At 35.5% G+C, this 23,767-nt stretch overlaps 1 protein-coding gene and 1 pseudogene across 1 annotated transcript in view; both read left to right on the top strand.

Annotated features, from left to right (window-relative positions):
* Window positions 1–23,767, top strand: part of PIK3C2G (phosphatidylinositol-4-phosphate 3-kinase catalytic subunit type 2 gamma) — a 372,771-nt gene that overhangs the window by 330,683 nt on the left and 18,321 nt on the right. The window contains exon 33 of the mRNA XM_063075729.1: window positions 2,112–2,206. Within this exon, the coding sequence (XP_062931799.1) occupies window positions 2,112–2,206 (95 nt within the window). The remainder of the gene's footprint in view (window positions 1–2,111; window positions 2,207–23,767) is intronic.
* Window positions 14,290–15,472, top strand: LOC134360952 (hsc70-interacting protein-like; annotated as a pseudogene).

Below are 23,767 nucleotides of genomic sequence, written 5' to 3'. Positions count from 1 at the left end.
AAATATTAAGTCTCTACTACTACTATATCGACTACTAAGACTTCCGAGTAGCCCGAATTTCCACTGGGTCTGAACTCTGGCATGCTTTGATGCATGCTCTGGTTACTAATTTTGTACAAGAGTTCTAGAGTGAAATATCATCTTCAGTCAGTTCAAGTAGCAATTGTACCTTTACTATTTAGGCTCTCCAATATAAATGAATGCTAATTTCCTTCCTTTGAAATAAAACTCTGTTCTACAGCCATCCCACCCTGAGCACTCCTGGTCTTGTCTGAAATAAAACTCCCCTGATTAACTACATTGAGTTTCTATGTAATAATTCTTTCACTGTTTAATTGAAATATAGTGTTCATTGTGCATTAAAAAGTCATCAGCATTTTTAGCATCTTCATACCAAAAGTTCAACAACATTTTCTGATTATGAGATGCAGTTTGCCTCAGTGCTACACTCTGAATTAACTCATATTATCTCAAACTCACAATGTCTCTCAGTCATTGTAATCAAGATATTTTAAGTGATTTTTATTGTATTTATGTAACTACCATTTCAGTTGTAACACTCTTAAATGTCAGTAATCCACATTATTAATGATAAAATTAATTAATATTACCGACATGCAATGTGTAAGCTGCTCAAATAAACATGTAAAAGACTTTGGGGGAGGAAACATACTGCTCAGGTGAAATTTTCAAATGTGATAGAAGATCAGGGAATTAGAACTATCCCGAAAACAATATGTACAACAGTGAGCCCACATTTGAACATTGATGAATTCTTTGTTATGAATAAATTTCTTTTCTCTAAATTCCCTCAGGGAATATACAACCAAGAAATTATCAAGGGAAATATAACATTAAAGAATTATATGTATACAATAAAAAAAATTTTTAAACTATAAATTATGCTTAATCCTTAGGCTACAATCTAGAAATTTTTAGTTAAAAAACTAAAGTCTTCATTTTAATGATGTAATGATATAACAAAAGAAAAATGGAGGTTGTTTTTGTTATTAAATAAATGTTCAGTGTGCACATTATGCAGCAAGCATTGGCTTATGTCCTTTGGGGATACAAGAAAAAAACTAAACCCTGGGGTAGATTGTAATCCACTAAAATTGGGACATGCAAAATAATTACAAAGTAAATCTGTGCTAGGAGAGTTCAGGGAGAAATGACCACAGAAACTATTTTGCATTTTAATTAGGCCTTGAAGAAAGGTAATAGCCAAAAATGGTGGATGAAATCACTCCAAATGAAGGGAAGAACATGAGAAACGACTAGAAGGAAATAGAGTCTGTTAGTAGAACTAAACATATGAAGGACAGTACAGAATAATAGTAGGGAATAAAAGAGTAATAAGAAGCAACAGTACAAGGCTGAGAAATTTAGACTTTTTTTTGTAAGCAATGAAAACCTATGATAGGTACTTTGAGGCAAAAGAGTAATTTTATAAAAGTTATGGGAAATTTATAATGGTAATTGTGTACAAATAGATTTGGGTTCTGGAAGAGGGTAAGAGAATGTTCTAGTAGTTCAGGCAAAAGGTTTATATGAGTCTGAATTATTATGAGCAAGGAAGAGATGAGTGCAAATATATAAAGACTGTTAGTAATTACAAATATTTATTGAGTGCTTACTATGTGACAACTTTTGAATTTTATTAATCATCTCAACTATACAGAAGGGTGTAATTATTATTTCCATTTTACAGAAAGTTGGTTAACTTCATCATAAGTATTAGTGCTGACTTGTAAAGCCCGCACTTTTAACCTTTGTGATCTTAACACTCTAAGCTCATTACACTGAACGTTAAGGAGAAAATCGGAGCCAAAAATGACGGTGAGGTTTCAAACCTAAGTAATTGAGAAAATAATGGTAACAATCAAAACAAAACGTTGACTATTAGGAGGACAAGTTGGTTGAGGAAATTAGACACAAATCCCACCTTTATCCAACCAGCCCTGCTTCCTGGAGAGTATTAAAAGCTTCAACATTATCTGAAGAATGTTTCTTTTACATATTACTTACTGGTCCTCTTTTAGTCTCGAAATGATTTATTCTGTGGTGAGCTACTTCCAGTTTAACTCACTGAAATTCTATTGTTTTATCAGGTGAGAAATTTCCTGACAAGAAGCCTAAGGTGCAATTAGTCATATCACACGAGGATGCAAAGCTGACCATCCTAGTGAAACACATGAAAAACATTGTAAGTTTATTGTATATAATAAGAAACATATAAACCTACGTTTATAAATCACTTGCCTCCTTTGGGCAATTAGTGTCAACGTTAGAGGAACAGGTCTAGCGACAAAATTTAATTAGGGAACAGTGAACTAATTACAGTGCTTTTTGCCTCGGTATGATTGTGATCCTTGGGGTAAAAAGACTATTAAACATTTCTCAGGGAAAGTTCTAGAATTAACATTGGACTTTATTCAAAATAAAGTGTTCAGGAAAAACCTAGTGAAAAGGCTCTGAGAAAGCAGGAATAGCTGAAAGGATTAAGGGCTAAAAAGAAAAAGACTGGGTCCCAAGAAATCTCAGCTATCTCATTGTGCTGAGCTTGGTGGAAGATGGACTCTATCCCTGCACGGTTCCAGTAACTTCTCCATAAAGCCAAGAATGCTTAGGTTTCCCCCCAAATTCCCATTATACCTCTAGCTTATACTATCATATTCTGATGTAATTGCTTATGTCTATTTCTTTTTTCTCAAAAAGGAATACGTTTTTGAGAACAGGAGCCCCATCCTTGCATCCCTGGAACCCAAAGTAAATCTTTAGTTAGCCTCTAAGGAAAACTAAAAGCTCCACTCTGTTACACCCCACTCAAGGATGGGGCGTCAGAGGCAAGGATGGTAATTGGGCCATGTCATTAAGAAAGAGAGAGAAGTGGCTTCTACGTCACAGTGTAAATGATTAAGGATCTTAGCCTGGGTGCAATAAATAGGAAAGGGTAACTCTAAACCTTACCAGCTCTTCCATTTTCCTCAAGTCTCATCAAAACGGGTCCTCCATATGGTGTAAATCCCCAGGAGACTACACTGGATGTGAAAAGGGAACACAATTTTGGCTCTTCTTTATGTATATAAATCTCTCAAGATGTGTTTGGAAGGATCTAAAGGAGCAAACTCGTTTCCATATGACAAGCATCTGGAATACACTAGAACTTAATAAATATTTGTTCAGTGAACAAATAATTGACATAATTTTTAGGGGATACATCTTTTACAAACTCTTAGAATTAGCCAGACATCCAAGAATGTTTGTTTGTAAGTCTGTGGTGTTCACAATCAGCAATATTTGTAATACCCGGGCAAATATTTTTAAATGTTTTTGTAGATCTTTTCCTCATTAAAATAATTATTTTTCATCACTTTTCATAAGATAATCAAATTAGAATAGCAGTTGCTTAAGAAACTCTTATATTGGAAAATGAAGATTCAGTTAGATATTATTTATGGCTACATGCATGTTCATGGACTTTAAGCATCTGTATAAACATATGATAAAACAGTAGAATATTAAGAAAACTGTTAATCAAGTAAGCAGAACTTACATATGTTTGTGATATATGATTGTTAGTCTGGAAAATAGCCCTCTTGGAAGCTACATCTTTATCCCAGGAATGTTGTCCTCACTGCAAACATTTTAGAGCATGCCTGTTGAAATTACTTTTAAATCTGGCATATAAACCACAGAGTACAGTTGGTGGCATTACTCAATGGTCACACCTAATTTTTGATCAAAAGGATTATTAACCAACATGGTCACCCATTTCCTTCACCAGATGAATCTTCAAATTACTTCTGACAGTTGTCAAAAATGTATTTTACACTTAGATGAAGTTGCACTACCAGTGAAGATATTCAAAATGAACGTGATGCAGGCATGAAAGGAGGGGAGTGAGTGAGAAAGAGCAAGTGTTTAAGATTGAGATCAAGATATGGACAAATAGCAAATGACCAAATGAATCTTACACAAAGTAAAAATCCACTTGGGGCCACTAGAGCCAATGCCATCAAAAGTGATTAGTAATGCAATAACACTTCTTCCAGTGCAATTTCTCACTCTACTTGCTGGTTCCTCTCTTCTCCTCAGTCCTTACCATTGAGAGATTTCAGTGCTCTGATATTTACTTCACTTTTTCTACCTCTAACCTTTCAATATCACTTACATGTCTTTCTCTTCCATATCTACAACCCCAATTTGGAACTGTCCCCTAAAATCTGGAGTTGTGTATACAACTGATTACCCAACAACTCTAGTAGAAATTCGATAGGTATCTCAAATTTAATATGCACAAAGTCAAACTTCCCCTAACACTGCTTCTTTTGCAATCTTTCTCATCTCAGTAAATACCACCTTCATCCTTCTACTTATTCAGGATAAAATCTTTATAGTCATTTTGACTTCTCTTCTTCTCCCACAAGCTATGTCCATTTTATCAGCAAATTCTGTCAGTCCACTTTCAAAGTAAATCCAGAATCTCACTACTTTTCACTTCCACTACTGCTACCATTGGTGCAAGCCACCATCATCTCTTACCTGAATGACTGCAGTAGCTTCTTAACAGTTCTCCCCGCTTTGATCTTGTTTCTTTATAATTGCTTCCTAATCTAGCATCCTAAATGTTCCTTTGAGAATAAAAGTCAGATCTTGTTATTCCTCTCTTCATGTCACTTTGAGGAAGGAGTCTCATATCACTTACAATGAAAGCCAAAGTTGTTATTTATGACGTATGAGGCTCTTCCAATCTTGCCCCCTTGACCTCTCCAACCTCATCAACTGTGGACTCTCTCAGTCACTCCACTCCAGTCTCAGAGACTTCCCTTACTGTTCTCTGAATATGGCAGGCATGTTGCTGCTCCAGGACCTTTGCATCTACTGCTCCATTTATCTTGAATGCTCTTCCCCAGGCTCATGGCTTAATATTCTCTACAGCTCAATCTTACATGTCCTGAATATCACCTTTTCAGTGAGGTCCTCTCTCACTCCCATACATAAAAGTGCAACTCCACCCTTGTTTCTTGTCATTTACAATCTTTTTTTTCTACTTAATTTTCTTCCCTGCTCTGCATCACTGTTATAACCCAAAGTGTTAAAAATAGTGCCAAGTACATAGAAGGTACTCCATGAATACTTTGTTAAATGAAAGAGTGTCAAAGTGCTTCTCACGTGAACAATGAAGAATTTGGATTTTTCTCACCTTCCAAAAATCATCACAACAAAGCTGTCATGTATTGCATTTTTCACAACTTCCTTAAAATGACTATTTTATTTCTTCTACTAATCTGAAAATAGACATAACAGTTTAATATAAATGACTTAAAATCCATCTACAAATTCTCAACATATTTTCTTTGCTCATTTCAACTTTTAGCTAATTATTATTTATTTTTTGAGTCTTTTGTATGTTCATATGCCAAAGTAATCAGACTAAAGAAGTTGTGTTTGATTTTATATTAATATTAAAATGAATTATTATGCCTATAATTCTGTTATATTTAAAATAAAGTTTGATGAAAAGAATTGTTTATCTTTTATTAAATCTTTGAAGCTTTGCTCTCAGAATTACTTCCTTCCCGTGAGATCAGAGCCAAAATAATATTGCTAAAATTCGTTTCCTTTCAAAGTAGCACAACATGATTTACTCTAGTGAACAGAGACTAACGAAGTACTACAGTTACCTAGAAGCTTGGCCAAAATTAAGATAATATTTCAGTTTATATGACAAAGAAACATGCAAAACCATTCAGATTTGAAACATTTATAAAAAATCTCTCTAGCACTTTATCATGTGTCCCACTTTGAAATGCTGTACTCTATTGACTTCTGCAATGTCTCTCTACACATTATCCGTCTAGTCTGTGTGATTTCTAGGCTATTTTCCTTCCCCTGCTTCAAAATATGAGCATTCCAGAAGGCTCTAAACATAATCAATAGGATGAAACTCTCTTTTACTATTGAATTTAACCACATTATCGCAGCCTATTACATTGTAACAATGAAAAACTATTTTAAATGAGAAGAAAGTAATGTTTGGAAAAACAGACAACACCTCAAATACGGTACTATTAATCCTTTCATAAGACACAAAATGGTAGAAAATAGTTGCTATATGAAAATTAATAGAATTCTGTATTATAGTGTAATTGTGAATACATGACATTATGCATTTGGCAAAACCCATACAACTGTACAACACAAAGAAGAAACCCTAATGTAAAATTTGGTTTATAATAATGTATCAATATTGCTTTATAATTGTAACAAATGTATCACAACCAATGTAAGATGTTAACAATAGGAGAGACTGTGAACAGTCTGTACTTACTGCTAAATTTTTCTGTAAACCAAAATTGCTATAACAATAAAGTCTATTTAAAAAAAAGAAAGAAAATTAACAGCATAGAGAAAGAGTTAGAGTCAAACACAACAAGAACCCCAGGCTAAACACACACATACAAAGACACACATAAACTTTTATTACTTTTTATTTTATATTTTAAAAATTTCTTACAATTTTAATGTCTATGAATGTAACCTAGGGATTCTTGTTTTTTAAAATACAGGTTCCTGGGTACAACTCCCAGTGATTTTGATTCTGTAGTGTGGACTGGGGTATCTCCATCTGTGTTGTATAGGCATCTCCTGGTCTCATGAATTCCTGTGCTCTTTTATTTCTGGACTTGTTTTCCTCTACATTACTGCAGAATATGAGCATTCCAGAAGGCTCTCTGACGCAAGTGGTTCATGGACCACACCGTGAAGAACACTTCTTAAGTGGCTAGTTACCCCTATTTCCCAAATGGCACTCTACATACAATGTGAGTTATGTACTTGGCACCAACTCAGTTGTGGTGCCTGTCAGAGTAGAACAAAGACAACACTTAGACTTGGCAAAGACAACAGATCAGTGCGTGAAAATAAAGCATGGGTAATGGCAATGTTTGACATATAAAGATAAGATAACAACACTTTGTGTATCTTTCAAAAACTAACTTGCCTAAGATCTCTGACTACCCCAGCTCTTTCCAATTTTTTAAAATCTAGATTCCTAAAGGAAATCTGTCACTGTTATACCCTAGATTGATGCACTTCAATCTAAATAAATAGCAGTTTCTTAATAAAGGATGATTTCCTAATAATAATTATCCTATCAATTGTATTTAGCATTTCCATGAATAAAAATTCTTCCAGAATTGCCTCAGTATGACATTTATCTCTCATTTCAAAGAATAAGATGCAAAGCAATGGATAGTGAAGAATACCCAGCTCAGATTTAGATATTCTATTGTTTCATGACTTTTTTTATTTGCCAGAGAAACATTGACCCTTAAAGATTACCAATTATTTCTCAATGAAATAAGCCACAAATTGTTCTATGGACTTATTAACATTGACCTCTTTCTAACAGCCAAGGCCTGTAACCAGCCCTTCCTTCTTGAACTTTTCTGTTTCTGGAATCTCCACAAAGCCTCACTGTCTATAAATTCTCTAAACCTCTTTGATGCACTCTTTCAGAGGCTGCCTTAGCTCTTATAAATTTAAAACAGATAATGTACAGAGTGGATTAATAAATGTTGGCTTTACCTTTAACGCTTAAATGTGAAGATTTTCCAGTGTTCGGGGATTTTACTCTTTAAACAAATTTCCCAAGAAATTTCATCCAGTCTTGAGACTTCAAAGAAGTTATGAATTATTTCCAAATTTACATCTCTAGTTTTAATCTTTCTTTCAACTCCATTTACATATTTCCAACAGACTGATAGGCATTTACACTCTGATATCATGCCATCTCTGTAAACTTAACAATTTTTAAAGTGTGGTCCTCTACTTTCCACCAAAACCAGCTCTCATTCTGAATTATTTATTTCTATAAATTGTTGTACCATCCTCAACTATCCCCTGATCAAAACTTCTCTATAATTTAGCATCACAGAAAAAATGTTTATCTTTTTGTAGATCTTCCCAAGTAATACATAATGCTAAGCCTACCCAAGTTCAACCTTAATCAATCAGTAATTGATCCATGCAATAGAACAAATATCAGTGTTCGTCAGAGGAGAACAATGGATTCTGAAGTCCTACAATGTCAGCATCCACAATGTCTACAATACAATAAAAATTACTAGATATGCAAAAACGGGAGAATCAGTGTTAACCCTAATCAAGAAAAAAGCAGTCAATAGAAACAAATGTAAAAAATGGACCAGATATTGGACTTAGCAGATAAAAACTTGAAATCACCTGTTTTAAGAATATTTAAAGAATTAAAGGAAAATATGCTCAAAGTATTGAAGCATATATGATCTTTATGGGTCAACTTATAAAGGACCTCCAAAGAGAAATAGAAATTATGAAAAACTACAAAATATAAATTCTACAACAGAAAAAGGATAGAAGTGAATATGGTTTTTTTTGTTTTTTTATTTTTTATTTTTTATTATACATACATGTGGGGTTCAACACTGATTTTCAATAATTGTGTAGAATACGTGGTCATTAAATCAGTATAGTTGGCTTATTCATCATTACAATACACAACCATCCTTTGCATCCATTGACCAATTCCTCATTAGCCCCCTGTCCTCTCCCCCACCCCTCCCCTTTTCCACCTCCAGTTTTCTAAAAGTTCAGCATATTACTATGATTGTTGTTTCTTTCATTCTTTTTCTCTGTCTCTCTTTGTTGTTCATTAGTTTATTTATAGATTCAGTTCCTAGTTATGAGTGAGAGCATGTGGTATTTCTCTTTCTGTACTTGGGTTTTTTCACTTAGGATAATTTTCTCCAGGCTCATCCACATTGTTGCAAATGGTAGAATTTCATTCTTTTTTATGGCTGAATAGTATTCCATTGTGTATATATACCACAATTTTCTTATACAGTCATCCATCGATAGACATTTAGGTAGGTTCCATTGCCTAGCTATTGTAAATAGAGCTGCAACAAACATGGGAGGGCAGGTACCCCTTTGACCTTATGTTTTCCAGTCCTCTGGATATATTCCTAGGAGTAGGATTGCTGGATCATATGGAATTTTTAAATATACCACATGAGCATGACAGCAGACTGTAGATAGCAGAAGTGTCAATGAACTCAAAGACAGATAAATAAAAACTATGCAATCTAAAGGAGATAGAAGATTGAAGAAAAGGAGCAGTGCCTTGGGACCTGTCGGACAATATCTGTGATAGACACAAAGATGCAATTCTCAGTTCCCCCTTCAAAAAAGGACTTAAAATTCAGCGTCAGGGAACATGATCATTACACTGCCTCCAGTGATCAGCTCTTTCAGGGCCTGCCTTACCTACAGAGAGGTGTCTTGCATGATTCTGTTTTAAGCAGCTTGCACATGGTGACTGAGTAAGGCAGAGGTGGGAAGCCCAGCATGGGTAATATTAACTCCAGAGCTCCCTGCTGTTTGGACCCACGTTTGTCTGCATGCATCTTAGTTCAACTCTTACCTGCCCAATTAAACTCCTTCCTTCCATTCATGTGGATCAATCCCTAATAAACATTTTGTATTATTTAAAAGAAAACTAGTATTTATAGTATTTAAAAGAAAACTTTTCTATAATTTATTTTCAACATTTCGATTCATTCTTTTCTGTGTGTGCATATCATCAAATCCTTTTAGTTTCTCTTTACTTTTGTTATTCTCAAAATCCTATTTAACTAATTTAATTAATTTATTAATTTAATCCTATTCTCTATTAATTCACCATAGATTATTTTGTTTAACTGCTACGATATTCCTTTCTTTATTTTCTTCTTCCTCAAATCACTCTTGCACAAAACATCCTAAAATTCCATTTTCACCATTATCAATAAAAATTCTAATAGAGTCTTTATAAATTTCAAATTTCATAGCCTAATACCTAAGGTTATGCACAATCTAGCTGTAAACCACCTTTTATATTCCCCCCAACACAAAACTTGTATTATATCTAGATGGTTCACTCATTGTTGGCCAAACACTCATCACTCATTCTAGCTGACTATGTCATACTCCTGTTTACCTTCCATATCCAACGCAACCTTGCAGGCCCAGCTCCAACCTCTCATCCTCCCTGAAGATCCTGGGTCTCTTGTTTCTGGTGATCTTTCCCTCCTTTGGGAACTTATCACACTTACTGTTCACACAGTCCATTTGATATTCACTGCCTTATCTCAGCTCTTGAAACTGTAATAATTTTAGTTCATCCTGTAGTTTCAATTGTATTGAAAATTTACTGGATATAAAAAACTTGGAAAATATATGTTGTATACTCTGTAGTATTTAGCACAATACAATATCTTTAATATACAGTTGTTAAATAAGTAAATGATTGCTTACATGTCAATCACTGTGAAAAATATCCAAAGTCCAAAGCAGTTAAATTTAAGCTATATTTATAAATCAGTAGCTTTTCTCTGTGCATCCTGCTGTCTACAATACTTGATACTAAACTGAAAAGAGTCAAGTGTCAAATGTTTGATCTTAACATTGTCTCACTTAAAAATAAAATAAATCATATTGAAGACTACTTTTTTTAAGGTTCAAGCACTCTGGACACTCTCCTTCTCTTGAGATGACATAGCCATCAATGTATAGGTCTCCACATGACTGAAATTTCATTTAATCGCTCTCTGTTCTTTTCTGACAGTCAGGTTCCCTAATCTCTATCCTTTCTTGTAAATCTCCCTCAATTCTACATTCTGACCTAAAAAAATGAAAGCTAAGAGAGAAGAGACAATAGAAAAATGTTAAAAGATTGATGAAGAAATAAAGACTTATACAAAACAGCAAGAAGCTGAAAGTTTTAATTTTATAAAATTGTTTTAAAAGAGGCATTTCATTTAGGACTATATTTTGAATATGCAAAAAAATTGCAAAATGTTATTAAATAATTATGTTTCAGGGGTTTCAAAAACTTTTACCCAATATATTAAAGTACTCTTCATTAACAACAACTATTAAAATATAAATTCTGGGAGTCATGCAATGTTTGAGTCAAAAAACTCCAATGTATCACAGACAGGTCTTCATTTTGACATAAAAATTCAGCTTCTCCCATCCTGTCTCTTTAGCCTACTGAGTGCCAGAATCCTCTTTCTCCTACTTCTGCATTCTGTTTTTCTCCAGGAGAGATTTATATGACTTGTGGAAGCAGTCTACATCTAGTAACTACCTATCTCAGTTGTTCGTTCCTGCAAAAATTTCTTAAGTATCCATACAGAGAGACTACCTCAAAACAAGTAACACTTGCCATTCAACTTATTGAAACCCTGAAAATGAACATATTCAGGTATATTCCTTCCTTCTGAAGCATGACTGTCACATAAGTGTTAAGAACTATAGGCTCCCTGACTTTTCCAGGCTTTTCATCTTAGATTTACTTCCTTTCTATGAATACGATCAAAAGCTATTTTGCCTATACAGTGTATGCCAAGAACTGTCAGGCACTTTTAGATATATTTCACCAAAAGACAGTTAGAAAATTTTGTACCCATATTCACAAAATAGTAAGCACACATTCAGCAAGTTTAACTCTTTGTCCAAGACCTCACAACTAAAGGCTGAAATCCAAAGCCTTCAAAATTATGAGCTATTTCTTGTTCTAGATTTTAACATTAGCATTCTATTATTCTACTAATGTGCCCTTAGGCTATACTTGCTCCTGTCAGACACTTCCCAGAAAGACTCTTAAAATGGGTGTCTGGCCCATTAAAAGTAATTTCCCACCAGAGACCTAAGCATCTTCTTGTGTGCCCATGAAATATCCCTGTCTAGTGACTGCATTATACTTGGCACACCCTCTAAAACCTAATCATTACTTAGTTAAAAGGAAGAAGATAAAGAAAAAATGATATTACCCATTGTGTGAACCCTTTGACTTGCTGATTATAACAAGCCATTGTGTATGTACTAAGCACTAGAAATAGCTCTTGGGACTTCTTGTTGCAGCATGGGGGCACATGACCCCTACAGCTCATCCTCATACTGATTACAACTAAAATTTCTGGAAATATATGCATATTAAAAAAACTACATGAGTAAACAAAAGCAGGCAGATTGTTGAAGGGAATCAGAACTTGGACAATCAAACATATGGATTTTTTTTTTTTTTAACTCAGGTGCCTGTACACCTGTGCCCTGAGGGTGGGCCCTAGTTGCAGAAAAGCAAGGTGGTAGTAGCAGTTTAGACAGCAAAAATTCCGGTAGAAACTCTGTATTTCTGACTAAAGGATTCAGTAAAAGTGACCTGGGCTTGCCAGAGGGTGTAAGGAAAATCCCTGACAGGAGAGAGACAGAGAAGAATGTACACTAATTCTGTGTATAAATCCATTCAATTCTCAACCTAATCACTAAGCTACACTTGAGCAGGACAGACTCAAACTGGGCTTTGAAAACTGAATTGAGATTTGAACACCTGCCAACAAAATTAAGACAGAATTTATACTCCTAATCTAACTGGGTTGATTGTCTACTTAAAGAGAAAGCATCAATTTTCTTCAGAGGGTTAAATAGAACACAGAGTCTACACAACATAAGATTAATAATATCCATAATACAATTTAAAATTACTCATACAATAACCAGGAAAATGTGAACAATCCTCAATTTAAAAGATACTCAATAGATGCCAATCCTGAGATAATCCAGATTTTGAAACTATTAAACAAAACTTTAAAATATCTATTATAACTATTCTCCATGAGGTAAGAAAATTACCACATACAATTAATGAAATATTAGGAATTATCAGTAAGAAATAAAAATTATAAAACAGAAAAAATATAAATTTAAGAACTAAAAAATAAAATATCTAAAATGAAGAAACTTGCTAATAGACTATAAGGAATGTAGATGACTGGGGAGTCAGTGAACTTGAAGGCAGATCAGTAGAAACTATCTAAGCTAAAGAACATGGATGGAAAAAAATGAAAGAAAAAAGAACAGAATCTCAGGCATCTGTGGGAAAGTATCTAAAGAGCTAACATATTCAAAGAGCACCCAAAAGGACAGAACAGAGAAATTGAGGCCAAAAATATTTGAAGAAATTATAGCCAAAAACTTTCAAAGTGTATTGAAAGACATAAATTTGCAAATTCAAGGAGCTTGGTGAACACCAAAAAGAAAAAACTCAAAGAAAATCATGGCTTTACATATTGTGAACAAACTGTTGATAACCAAGGACAATGAAAAAAAATTTTGAAACAGCTAAAGAAAAACAACACATGGCATACAAGGGAATAATGAACCTGTGTAAGCTAGAAACCATGGAGAAACAGTGGAAGCTGGAAAACAATGGAACATCTTTAAAGTGCTGAGGGAAAGGAAGTGTCAAATTAGAATTCCACAGCCAGAGAAAATACCCTCAGCAACAACGGAGAAATAAGTACATATTCTGATGAAGGAAAACAAAAAAAATTTGCCCCAAGCAGACAAACTCTACAAACAAACATACAAAGCTAAAGATTCTTATCTCTTCTTTTCCTCGTTATCTGAAATGGAAGCTAAGGTCAATGGCTTGAGATGTTTCATCTTTTCTAATATAGGTAATTAGTGTCGTAATTTTTCCTCTGAGTACAGCTCTAGCTGTATTCCACAAATTTTCGTGTGTTATGTTTTTATTTTTCTCCAGTTTATAATTCTTCTAATTTCCCTTCTGGTTTCTTTTTTGTACATGGATTATTTAGAAGTATCCTGTTTCAATTCCAAATATTTGGAAATTTTCCAGAGATGTGTTTGTTATTAATATCTAATTTAATTCCATTGTGGTCAGAGAACATACTTTGTATGATTTGAATCCTTTTAAATGTGCTGAGACTTGTTTTATGGCCGAGAACATGATACATCTTGATAAATGTTCCAAATACAATTGAAAAGAATACATGTTCTACTTTTGTTGCATGGAGTGTTCTAAGAAAATCAATTAGGTCTTGTTGATTAATTATGTTGTTCAAGTCTTCTATCTTCTGTACACTAGTTTTATGAATTATTAAGAGAAGGGTGTTAAAATCTCCAACTGTAACTGTGAATTTGTATAATGTTGCATGAGTATTTAAGATTATTATGTCCCATTGACTCCTTTATCACTATGGAATAAACTTCTTTATTTCTGGTAGTATTTTTTACTCTCAAATATACTTTGTTAGATAGATAATACAGCTTTCCTTTTGTTAATGTTAGCATGGTATATCTTTTTCACCCTTTTACTTTTAACTTGTTTATTTACATTTAAAGTGGATTTTTTCCCCTTCTGTGTGCTAGTGATGAGCCAGTGCCCAGACCTGGAATATGGCCATAGCCTCTTTATCTGCATCCTCCACCTCCTGCTCCCTCCGGACCATAGATCCCTCAAAAATGAGAGAGCTTCCAGCCTTCATGAACTCGTGTAAGCAGGATTCAAGCATTCTGCACACTGAGGAAATGCACTTCCTGAGAGAGTGGGTGGAGAGCATGGGAGTAAAGTACCACCTGCTACTCATAAAGTTAAATCAGAAGAAAGTATCAAGGAAGAAAAAACAGATAGTAAGGAGGCAGAGGAAGACATAAAGTCAGATGAACCATCAAAGGAGGAAAGTGATCTAGAAATTGACAATGAAGGTATGATTGAACCAGACACAGATGCCCTTCAGGAAATGGGAAATAAAAAGTAGAGATAACGGAGGAGATGATGGATCAGGCAAACGATGAGAAAGTGGCTGTCACTGAGGCCCTAAATGATGGTGAACTACAGAAAGCCATTGATTTGTTCATGGATGTCATCAAGCTAAATCCTCGCTTGGCCATTCTGAATGCCAAGAGAGCCAGTATCTTCATCACATTACAGAAACCAAATGCTGCCATCAGAGACTGTGACAGAGCCATTGAAGTAAATCCTGATTGAGCTCAGCCTTACAGTGGTGAGGGAAAGCACACAGACTTCTGGGCCATTGGGAGGAAGCAGCCCATGATCTTGCCCTTGACTGTAAACTAGATTATGATGATGTTAGTGCAATGCTGAAAGAAGTTCAACCAAGGGCCCAGAAAATTGCAGAACATTGGAGAAAGTATGAGTGAAAACATGAAGAGCGAGAGATCAAAGAAAGAATGGAAAGAGTTAAGAAGACTCGAGAAGAGCATGAGAGAGCCCAGAGGGAGGAAGAAGCCAGACAACAATCAGGAGCTCAGTATGGCTCTTTTCCAGGTGGCATGCCTAGTAGTTTTCCTGGAGGAATACTTGGACTGGGAGGAGGCATGCTTGGAATGACAGGGATGCCTGGGCTAAATGAAATTCTTAGAGATGCCGAGCTTCTTGCAGGATCCAGAAGTTATGATGGCCTTCCAGGATGTGGCCCAGAACCCAGCAAATATTTCAAAATATCAGAGCAACTCAAAGGGTATGAATCTCATCAGTAAATTGTCAGCCAAATTTGGAGGTCAAGCATAATGCCCTTCTGACAAATAACGCCCTTGCTGAAGGAAAAGCAACCTACATCACCTAATAGATGTCCCAATAATGCAAACAGGTGTACCTCTGACCTTCTCGTCAGGAGAGCTGGGGTGCTTTGAAGAAAATCCCTATCCCTCTGTCCCAAATGCCACTGAAGCGTTTTACAGTGGTTTGTCATTAGGGTATTCATTCAGATAATGTTTTCCTTCTAGGAATTATGAACTTTAAACACTTTTTTTAACTTACGAATATTTTTTAAAAAAATAAAAATTAAAGTGGATTTTTGTGTATATGGTATGGATAGATGATAGATAGAGAGACAGACGGACTGATATTGTAGGGTGTAGCCAGAAATCTCTGCCACATAAATGTATCAAATCTATGATAATCTATAACTCTTTAAGTTTTCCCAAGTGCTATTGCTAAGCCAAGTTTTTCATATCCTGGATTCACAGAATGAGTTTTCCAGACTTAAAAAAAAAAAACTGAACATTCAGTCTATTATTTTTACCTTGTTAAATACATTTCATCATTTCAGCCCCTCATAACTCAACCCTAATTATTTAATCCAGAATATTCACCATACCACTCAGGTTATTGATTATTGACACCTTCACATTATGTACTTGCATAAATCATGATAAAACTGTTTAGTAAGGCAGGATAAAGATATGTATCTGACGTATGTGGGCATAGAACTTTTATTCTTTATCTCTAAATTACTAGTTTCTACTTTTTGCAATCCATCTTTCTATAGTATCAAATATAACAGCATTGTGAATCTAACCTTTCAGTATTTCATCTGTTTTGTATAATTCCTCAATAAACACTAACAAAACGTAGGTTTTCTCTCATTTGTACAGTTTTCTCAGCACCTGGAGGTAGAGGCTGAGAGTCAGGAGATTTGAAATCGTTTAGTGCAGTGGTATAGTTTAAAAAAATAGTTCAATTACAAGTTCATTCACAAACAGATCATCAGCATTTTCTATTGAGTAGATTCTAAAACGTAAATGAGGTTTAAAGCCTTACTTCTTACATGTTATTAAGATTGAGAAGTGAAACAACTTGCTAAACTTCACCAGACACTTCAGTGACAAAGCCTAGAACTCTAATTACAATTCTGGATTTTTAGAAGCAATTCAGTGTGTACATGTTGAGTCAGAAAAAGAATTCTATCTAGTAGACAGTGATTTCTCTCTAGTTGTTAACTACTGGTTGTTAACTTTGATATTAAGTCAAAGATTAAATATTTTAATATATATCAAGACGATCATACCAATGAGTTTTTGATTTCTTTCAGGACAGAAACTATTTTTGATCCCTTTTCTGTGGGCTCTCATAGATCAAAAACAACCCATAGACACTGTAGTTAGTTTTTTTTATTAATTTTTAAGAAATAAATTGTTGAAAATCACCTACTGATGACAAGAGTCCTGTTAAAGGCTTAAATTGCTGTGAAATGAAACAGGAGACCACCCTCATTTAATTCATGAAAGCCTTAAATCATCCCAATCTATATTAACCAACACACACAGGTTGGAAAGGTCATTCCCCATTTAACTAAAGCACAAAACAAAACATATCACGAGTACTTTTGTTGCACTTTTGTACTTTTATTTTATTTTATTATTTGATAGAAAGATTCTTTTCATGGCAACTGACTAGCCTCAGTTTAAAAATTGCAATTTGGCAGGCACATAGATGAGTAAATGCTATTTTATATTGTTTTGTTTCTGGCATAGACCTCAGGTTTTGATAGCCCTATTATATTTTAATCACTGTCAGTTGTTTTCTACTAAAGCTTATATTATCCTATGATTGGAAACATTTAAGTTAAAAAATGATAGAAAATTTTCATAAATTATTCATTGAAAAGATAATAACCGATTAAATACAATTAAGCTATGGGTTAATCTACAGAAGTTTCCAAAGTATCTGATATTTTTAAGGCATGTCTGTATCTTTATCACATTTCTGATAAAACTTAAACTAGAAGTACTCTTAATTCTTTGCCTCTCTTTGAAGAGAATCATATAGGGTAACGGTCAAGAACATAGGGTTTGTAGAAAAACCTGTTCACTAATATAAGAACAATAACACCAGTTTGAGGATTATGTTAAGAGTGCTTTAAATATAGTAAATATTTATTACATGGTAGCTATTACTGTTATTATTGCTAGGTATGAAAAATAAATATCTTCCTCATATACACCTATAAAAATACTGAAGGGTTGCTGGCATACCCTTCAATGTTATATGGTTTCACTTACTTTATAAACAGTTTAAACTCTGTTTTGCTTTTGTATCAACATGCTACTGCTTGCTTTTTCTTTTTCCTCAGTTTTGGTAAATTAACTGTGATTTCAAGATACTTTCATTTGTTGGCCATAAACCATTTAAAATGCTGTATGCAATCCAGGGCAAAAATGAAGGCAGAAAAATGGTATATTTAAATGGTATAAATCGCCTAAAGCAATACCATCTAAAGGTCAACATTGTGAACAAAGAATTACTAATATGCATGCTAATTGCTAATATACATTTTAAGTTTGCAACCTAAAAAAATAACCAAGCTAAGAATCCCCTATATTTCACTCTTCAGTTGAGAAAGAATTCTCCCCACTAGTGAATTCTAAGAAGATCCTAAGGCCTTCATTCCAATCTTTTCAACTAGTGAGACCTCTTTTTAAATTTAAAAAAAAAAAAAAAAAAAAAAGATTCCTCAAGTGTCATTAATCCTTAAAGTATCTGGTAAATTTTAAAAATAAAACATAATTTTTAAAAACCACTATAAATGTAGCAGTGTTCTTAACATATTAAAACTGTGTTAACAAGAGCACCTACATGTATTTGACAAAATAGCACACATGTGAAACATATGGATTCCCTCTGTAGGGAATGCTTGGTGCTAATGTGGATCTAGCCCCCTGCCTCCACCCCAGGGTCCCCAGAAGGCGTCTCTCCAATTTAATTGTGAATACTTTAGTCAATATCAGTAGAATAAAGGAATGTGTCTATTTCTTTTCGTTTCTTCCTTGTACTCCACAAAAGAGAGGCCAGGTGGGGAGAACTTGCACAGGGATGAGAGAGGGCACAGGAATATAGCACAAAGATAAAACTGTAGCTAGAAGTTCCCCATCCCTAAGGCCCCCAAGGAATGGTCAGGTTATCATCAGATTTTCAAGGAGTTAAGTGGGAGAAACCCAGAAGGTGGGGAGGAATACAACAGAAAAATAAAAAAGGACACAGGAAAGGATCGCAGCAGTTAGGGATCAAGTCTCCAGGTCAAAGCAAGGAAGATGGTGATTGATGTTTCATTCTCAAACTGAGTACACACAATGGTGTTACAAATATAGTCTGCTTCCAGTTGGGAGTAAAAAGGAAGTAAAGAAAGGTGGTACACATGTGATTGTCTCATATGATCTGATAGACATGCTAAGATCAAAGTTTTAGAAGTGGAACATTGAGATGTTGGCCATGACAAGCAGACTTTGACACAATTACTATGGATCAGCCATAAAACCCAAATGATGTGTAGCAGAAGGTCACATCTAGCAGAGACATGCCTTCAAATGGCTGCGTGTTCAGGGTAAACACATAGAGCAAGCCTTGAAAATAGAATCCAAGACATATCCACTTTAACCTACAGTGGACCTTTTATTGCTTGGTATTTCAGTAAGAAATATTGTAGTAAATAAGAGAAACTACGCAAATGAAATCTTAGTCTTTTTATTCCATTATAGATAGTGATTCCACAAATGGCTGTGATATACTTTCAAAGTGCTAAACATTATGTATATACACATCATTCATTCAGTCATTTGGTGACTATTTAGTATCCACTATGTACTAAGCACTGTGTTCAGGAGAGGACTGCTATAAAGAAAAGCAACACTGTGAAGGGAAGTCATGGCTACGAAAGAAAAGAAAAGAATAAGGTGAAAATAGAATCCAAGACACATCCACTTTACATGGGGAGAATGCCAAATTTTAAGTGAGAAATTAAAAAAATTTTAATTGGGAATTAAGAAACCTATTGATAGCTTTGAAAGAAGAATCTAGGGGTGGGGTTAGGGTAACAGGTAGTGAATAACCACTGGAGCCAAAAGCCCAAAAGGTGGGGGGCAGGGGGGGAAATATGGAATAACGAAAGGTGGATCTTTCTCTTAAAAATTTTTCAACCTCCTAAGGAAGATGAACACATATAAAACTATTTTTTAAAACATAGCAAATGATAAATATCTTAACAGCAAATCTAGAATATATAGTCTTCAGAGTCACTATGAGCAGCAAAAAATAAGTTTAGATGACTTCACATTATTTTCTGAGCATAGTAAAAATATTAGCCAGAGTTCTAGAGGAAAGTAGTAGTGCTGGAGGGTACTTTAAAAAGTTTGTGGAAAGGTTTGTAGTATCCTTTAATTCTATTTTTCCGTGAACTTTTTGAAGTATCCTCATACTTAACTTCAATCCACCATGAATAAGGGAGCCCTCTGGATGACACAGGAAGCTTCTCATTGCTTAGATTGTGGGTCAGACTGAGAACTCTGTATCCCCAAGTCTTATGACTTTCCAGGTCAGTGTTAAGTCTTTGCAAAAGTCTAAAATGCAGCCAGAGTGAAAAATCCCAGAGTAAGACATTTAGTCAATTAAGGGTTATTTAGTCACTTTAAAGTGAATTTAATTTGCATAAACATAAGGCAAAGGGTGAAATGAGACGTACTGACGAGCAGACAGCTAGTGGTTTCTTTAATAAACTATTTGAGATATTTAAGGAACAAGATATGATACCAGTAAGAAGAAAAAACATCGATGTTGATAAGACAACTACATTGGGGGAAAAGTTTCTCCTAAAGACTTGAGAAATCGATATCTGCTTTTAAAGCTGTTAAAGGACAAACTAAGCCTGCTGCTCACATCTAATGCACCCCTGACTTAAATGGAAACCTGTGCTGTTCTATCATTCTAAAAACTCCAGGATATTAAAGGACCTTGTCAAGGACACTAACTTGGAAATAGAAGCCCAAAGCCTGAGTGTGGCTAAATGCCTGGTGAAGGCTGATATAATTACAATTTGTGGTAATGGGCATGCTGATAGCACTGATCTGGCTATCACATCTTGGGCACAAGTGGTGATGGTCAGCTTTGTACCCCATGAATATACATAACCAATAAAATAAAATTGAAAAAAATATTTTTCCTCTTCTGTAATTTAGAGTTTATTCTTCAGGCAGTGGGGAATCCTCGAAAGTTTTGAGAAGGGAAGTAACTAATCAAAGCAGCTTTATGGGAAGGTTAAATACACCAGTGATATACAGAGTGAATGAAGGAAAGAGGCGGGAAGACTGCAGAATAAAAGTAATTAAAATTCAGTTATATCAGGGAATAAAAATCTGTGGTGGCAGATGAATTGGGGCAAAAAGGGGGAAGATCAATCTTGGCACATAGTCGGACTTGAAAATCAAAGACAAGGGAGGTGCTGATGAAAAGAAGTATTATTTAACAGAATTTTAGCAAGTTTGAAAAACCTGTTTTGAAGTGGTGAGGAAGGATAGAAGATAGAGATTTTGAATGGAGTTTATTAAATATAAGAATGCCAAGAAGATATCCAGGTGGGAATATTCACAGATCAGTAGGCTAAGATCCTAGGAATCAACCAGAAATTCCTATTTCAGCCTCATCTATGTCAGTGGTTCTCAATAGAGGCCAATTTTACCCCCAGGTGACATTTAGCAAAGTCTGGAGACATTCCTGGTCATCATAACTAGGAGAGGATGGTGCTACTGGCATCTAGTAGGCAGAGGCAAGGGATGCTCTTAAAACATCCTACAATGTGCAGAACAGCCCCCTGCAACAAAGAATTGAAATAATTATCTGGCCCCAAATGTCAATATTGACAAGCTTAAGAAACCCTGCTCTACGTAAATGTCATCATATATTAGGGATATCTTGTCCAATCAGTGCATACAATATATTCATGTTTAATTTATAGGAAATAAAAATAGTATCTAACATTTATAGATTCTCACTCTGTTTCAAGCACTGTCCTCGTATTACGTGGTTTATGTTATTTAATCTTTAAAATCCTGTGAGATAGGCATGATCTTTATCCTCCTTTAGCAAGTGAGGAAATTGATCCACTGAAACATTAAAATACCTGCTGTATAAGCAGGGTTCACCAGAGAAACAGACCAATACGATGATAGAGACAGAGGTAGAGGTAGAGATAGAGATAGAGATACAGACAAAAAGAGATTGATTATGAGAAATTGGCTCATGGGATTGTGGTGACTGAGAAGTCCCACGTTTTTCTGTCTGCAAACCGAAGATCCAGGAAAGCTGGTGAGGTGGTTCCAGTCCAAGTCCAAAGGCTTAAGAACCAGCAGTGCAGACAGTATAAGTCCCAGTCCAAGGGCCAGAAAAGACCAATATCTCAGCTTAAACAGTCAGGCAGAGAGAAAATTCTCCCTCCCTCACCTTTTTGTTCTATTCAGACCCTTCATGGGTTGCATATGCCCACCCACATTGAGGAAGGCAATCTGCTTCACCAGGCTACAGATTGAGATGCTAATCTCTTTCAAAAACACCCTCACAGACACACTCAGAAATAACGTTCAATCTGATATCTGGGCATCCGTGGCCCAGTCAATTTGACACATAAAATCAACCATCACAGGTCCACCCCTTGTCACCTTGGTGCCCCTGTACATCTCCTTCACCATATTTAATTTCCAAATAAAGACAACAAAAAAGTCATAATTTCACCTAATGTGGTACAACTATGCTGTGTACAACTGAAAATATACTAACCCCTTCCTTAGAAAAGAAGATAAAGTCCTTGAGTCATGTTAACTCTTCTCTTTGATATCCCAAAGTTTAAATATTATGATGGAAAATTAACCACACTTAAATACTATGATATAAAGTCAACACATCTTATGTTTCAAAATAAGGGAATAAGAAAAGAAAGAAAACAAAGATATTTGTTATACGCACATGCAAATATATTCATTACAAAATAAGGAAAAAATACTCATGAAGTTTACAGTCCTTGTTTCTGTAATTGACCGCATGGTCATAGTTGTTATTTATAACTACCTTCTTCTATTCTGTATCCTCTTTGCCTTTTAGCATGTACCTCTGCTAATTGTGGTTCTTTACCTGGTGATGTAACCCAAACTTTCATTCCTGAAGGGTCTGGGCCATTGGTGATCCCACCTGGACTGATCTGTTGTAGCTTTCCATTGACCTTAATCACAGGCATGGTAATACTAAGAGACACCGTAAGAGATCTTCTATATTTCAGACATACTCTTCCTTACCTCTATTGCAGAGGAGTAGTACAATTTCCCTTTGGTAATTACAATTAACCACCCCAGCCAGCACTGTAACTTCCTTTTTCGCATGTTGACTCAGAGCCATAAGGAGCCCTAAGTGGCTGGGTGGCAGGCAGTCTTAATTTACAATTCAGTTGAATCATTGTTGTGTCTCCTGGTGGAAGTATTTCTTCCTCTGCAACTAGGACCTCTAGGCCAGCAGAGCATAAATTTGTGAGAAGAGGAAACAAAAATTTTGCCAGTGAGTCCTTGGACATAATAGTGAGTGGTACCGCTCCCATTTCCACCCCTCAATTTCTGGACCCATGAATACTGGCTATGGGAGAAACAGCACTATATATTGGATACTTATTCAGAGCATATACGACCTTCAGGAGAATTTTGTCCCAGCCTTGCAAGGTATTGCCATCTAGCTGGCATTGTAACTAAGTCTTCGAAAGGCCATTCCACTGTTCTACAGAAGCCAGCTGCTTCAGGATGGTGGGAACATGGTAGAACCAGTGCATTCCATAGCATGGGCTCATTGCTACACTTCTTTAGGTGTGAAGTGAGTTCCGTGATCAGAAACAATGCTATGTAGAATACCATGATGGTAGATAAGGCATTCTGTAAGTCCATCAATGGTAGTTCTGACAGAAGCATTGCATGTGTGGAAGGCAAATCCATATTCAGAGTATCCAGTCTAGTAAGAACAAAACATTGCCCCTTCCCTGATGGAAGTGATCCAATGCAATCAACCTGCCACCAGGCCTGACCCAGGAATGGTGCCATCCTGGGAACTCAGTGCTGGTCTCTGCTGTTGGCAAATTGGACACTCAGCAGTGGCCACAGCCAAGTCAGCCTTGGTGAGCAGAAGTCCATGTTGCTGAGCCCATGCATGACCTCCATCCCTCCCACCATGGCCACTTTGCTCATGAGCTCACTGGGCAATGACAGGAGTGGCTGGAGAAAGAGGCTGACTGGTATCCACAGAACGGGTCATCCTGTCCACCTGATTATTAAA

This window comes from Cynocephalus volans, chromosome 12 (assembly GCF_027409185.1).
Source record: "Cynocephalus volans isolate mCynVol1 chromosome 12, mCynVol1.pri, whole genome shotgun sequence".
Classification (NCBI taxonomy): Eukaryota; Metazoa; Chordata; class Mammalia; order Dermoptera; family Cynocephalidae; genus Cynocephalus; species Cynocephalus volans.
The sequence above is the reverse complement of the archived record's forward strand: the minus strand, read 5'-3'. Positions and strand labels throughout refer to the sequence as shown.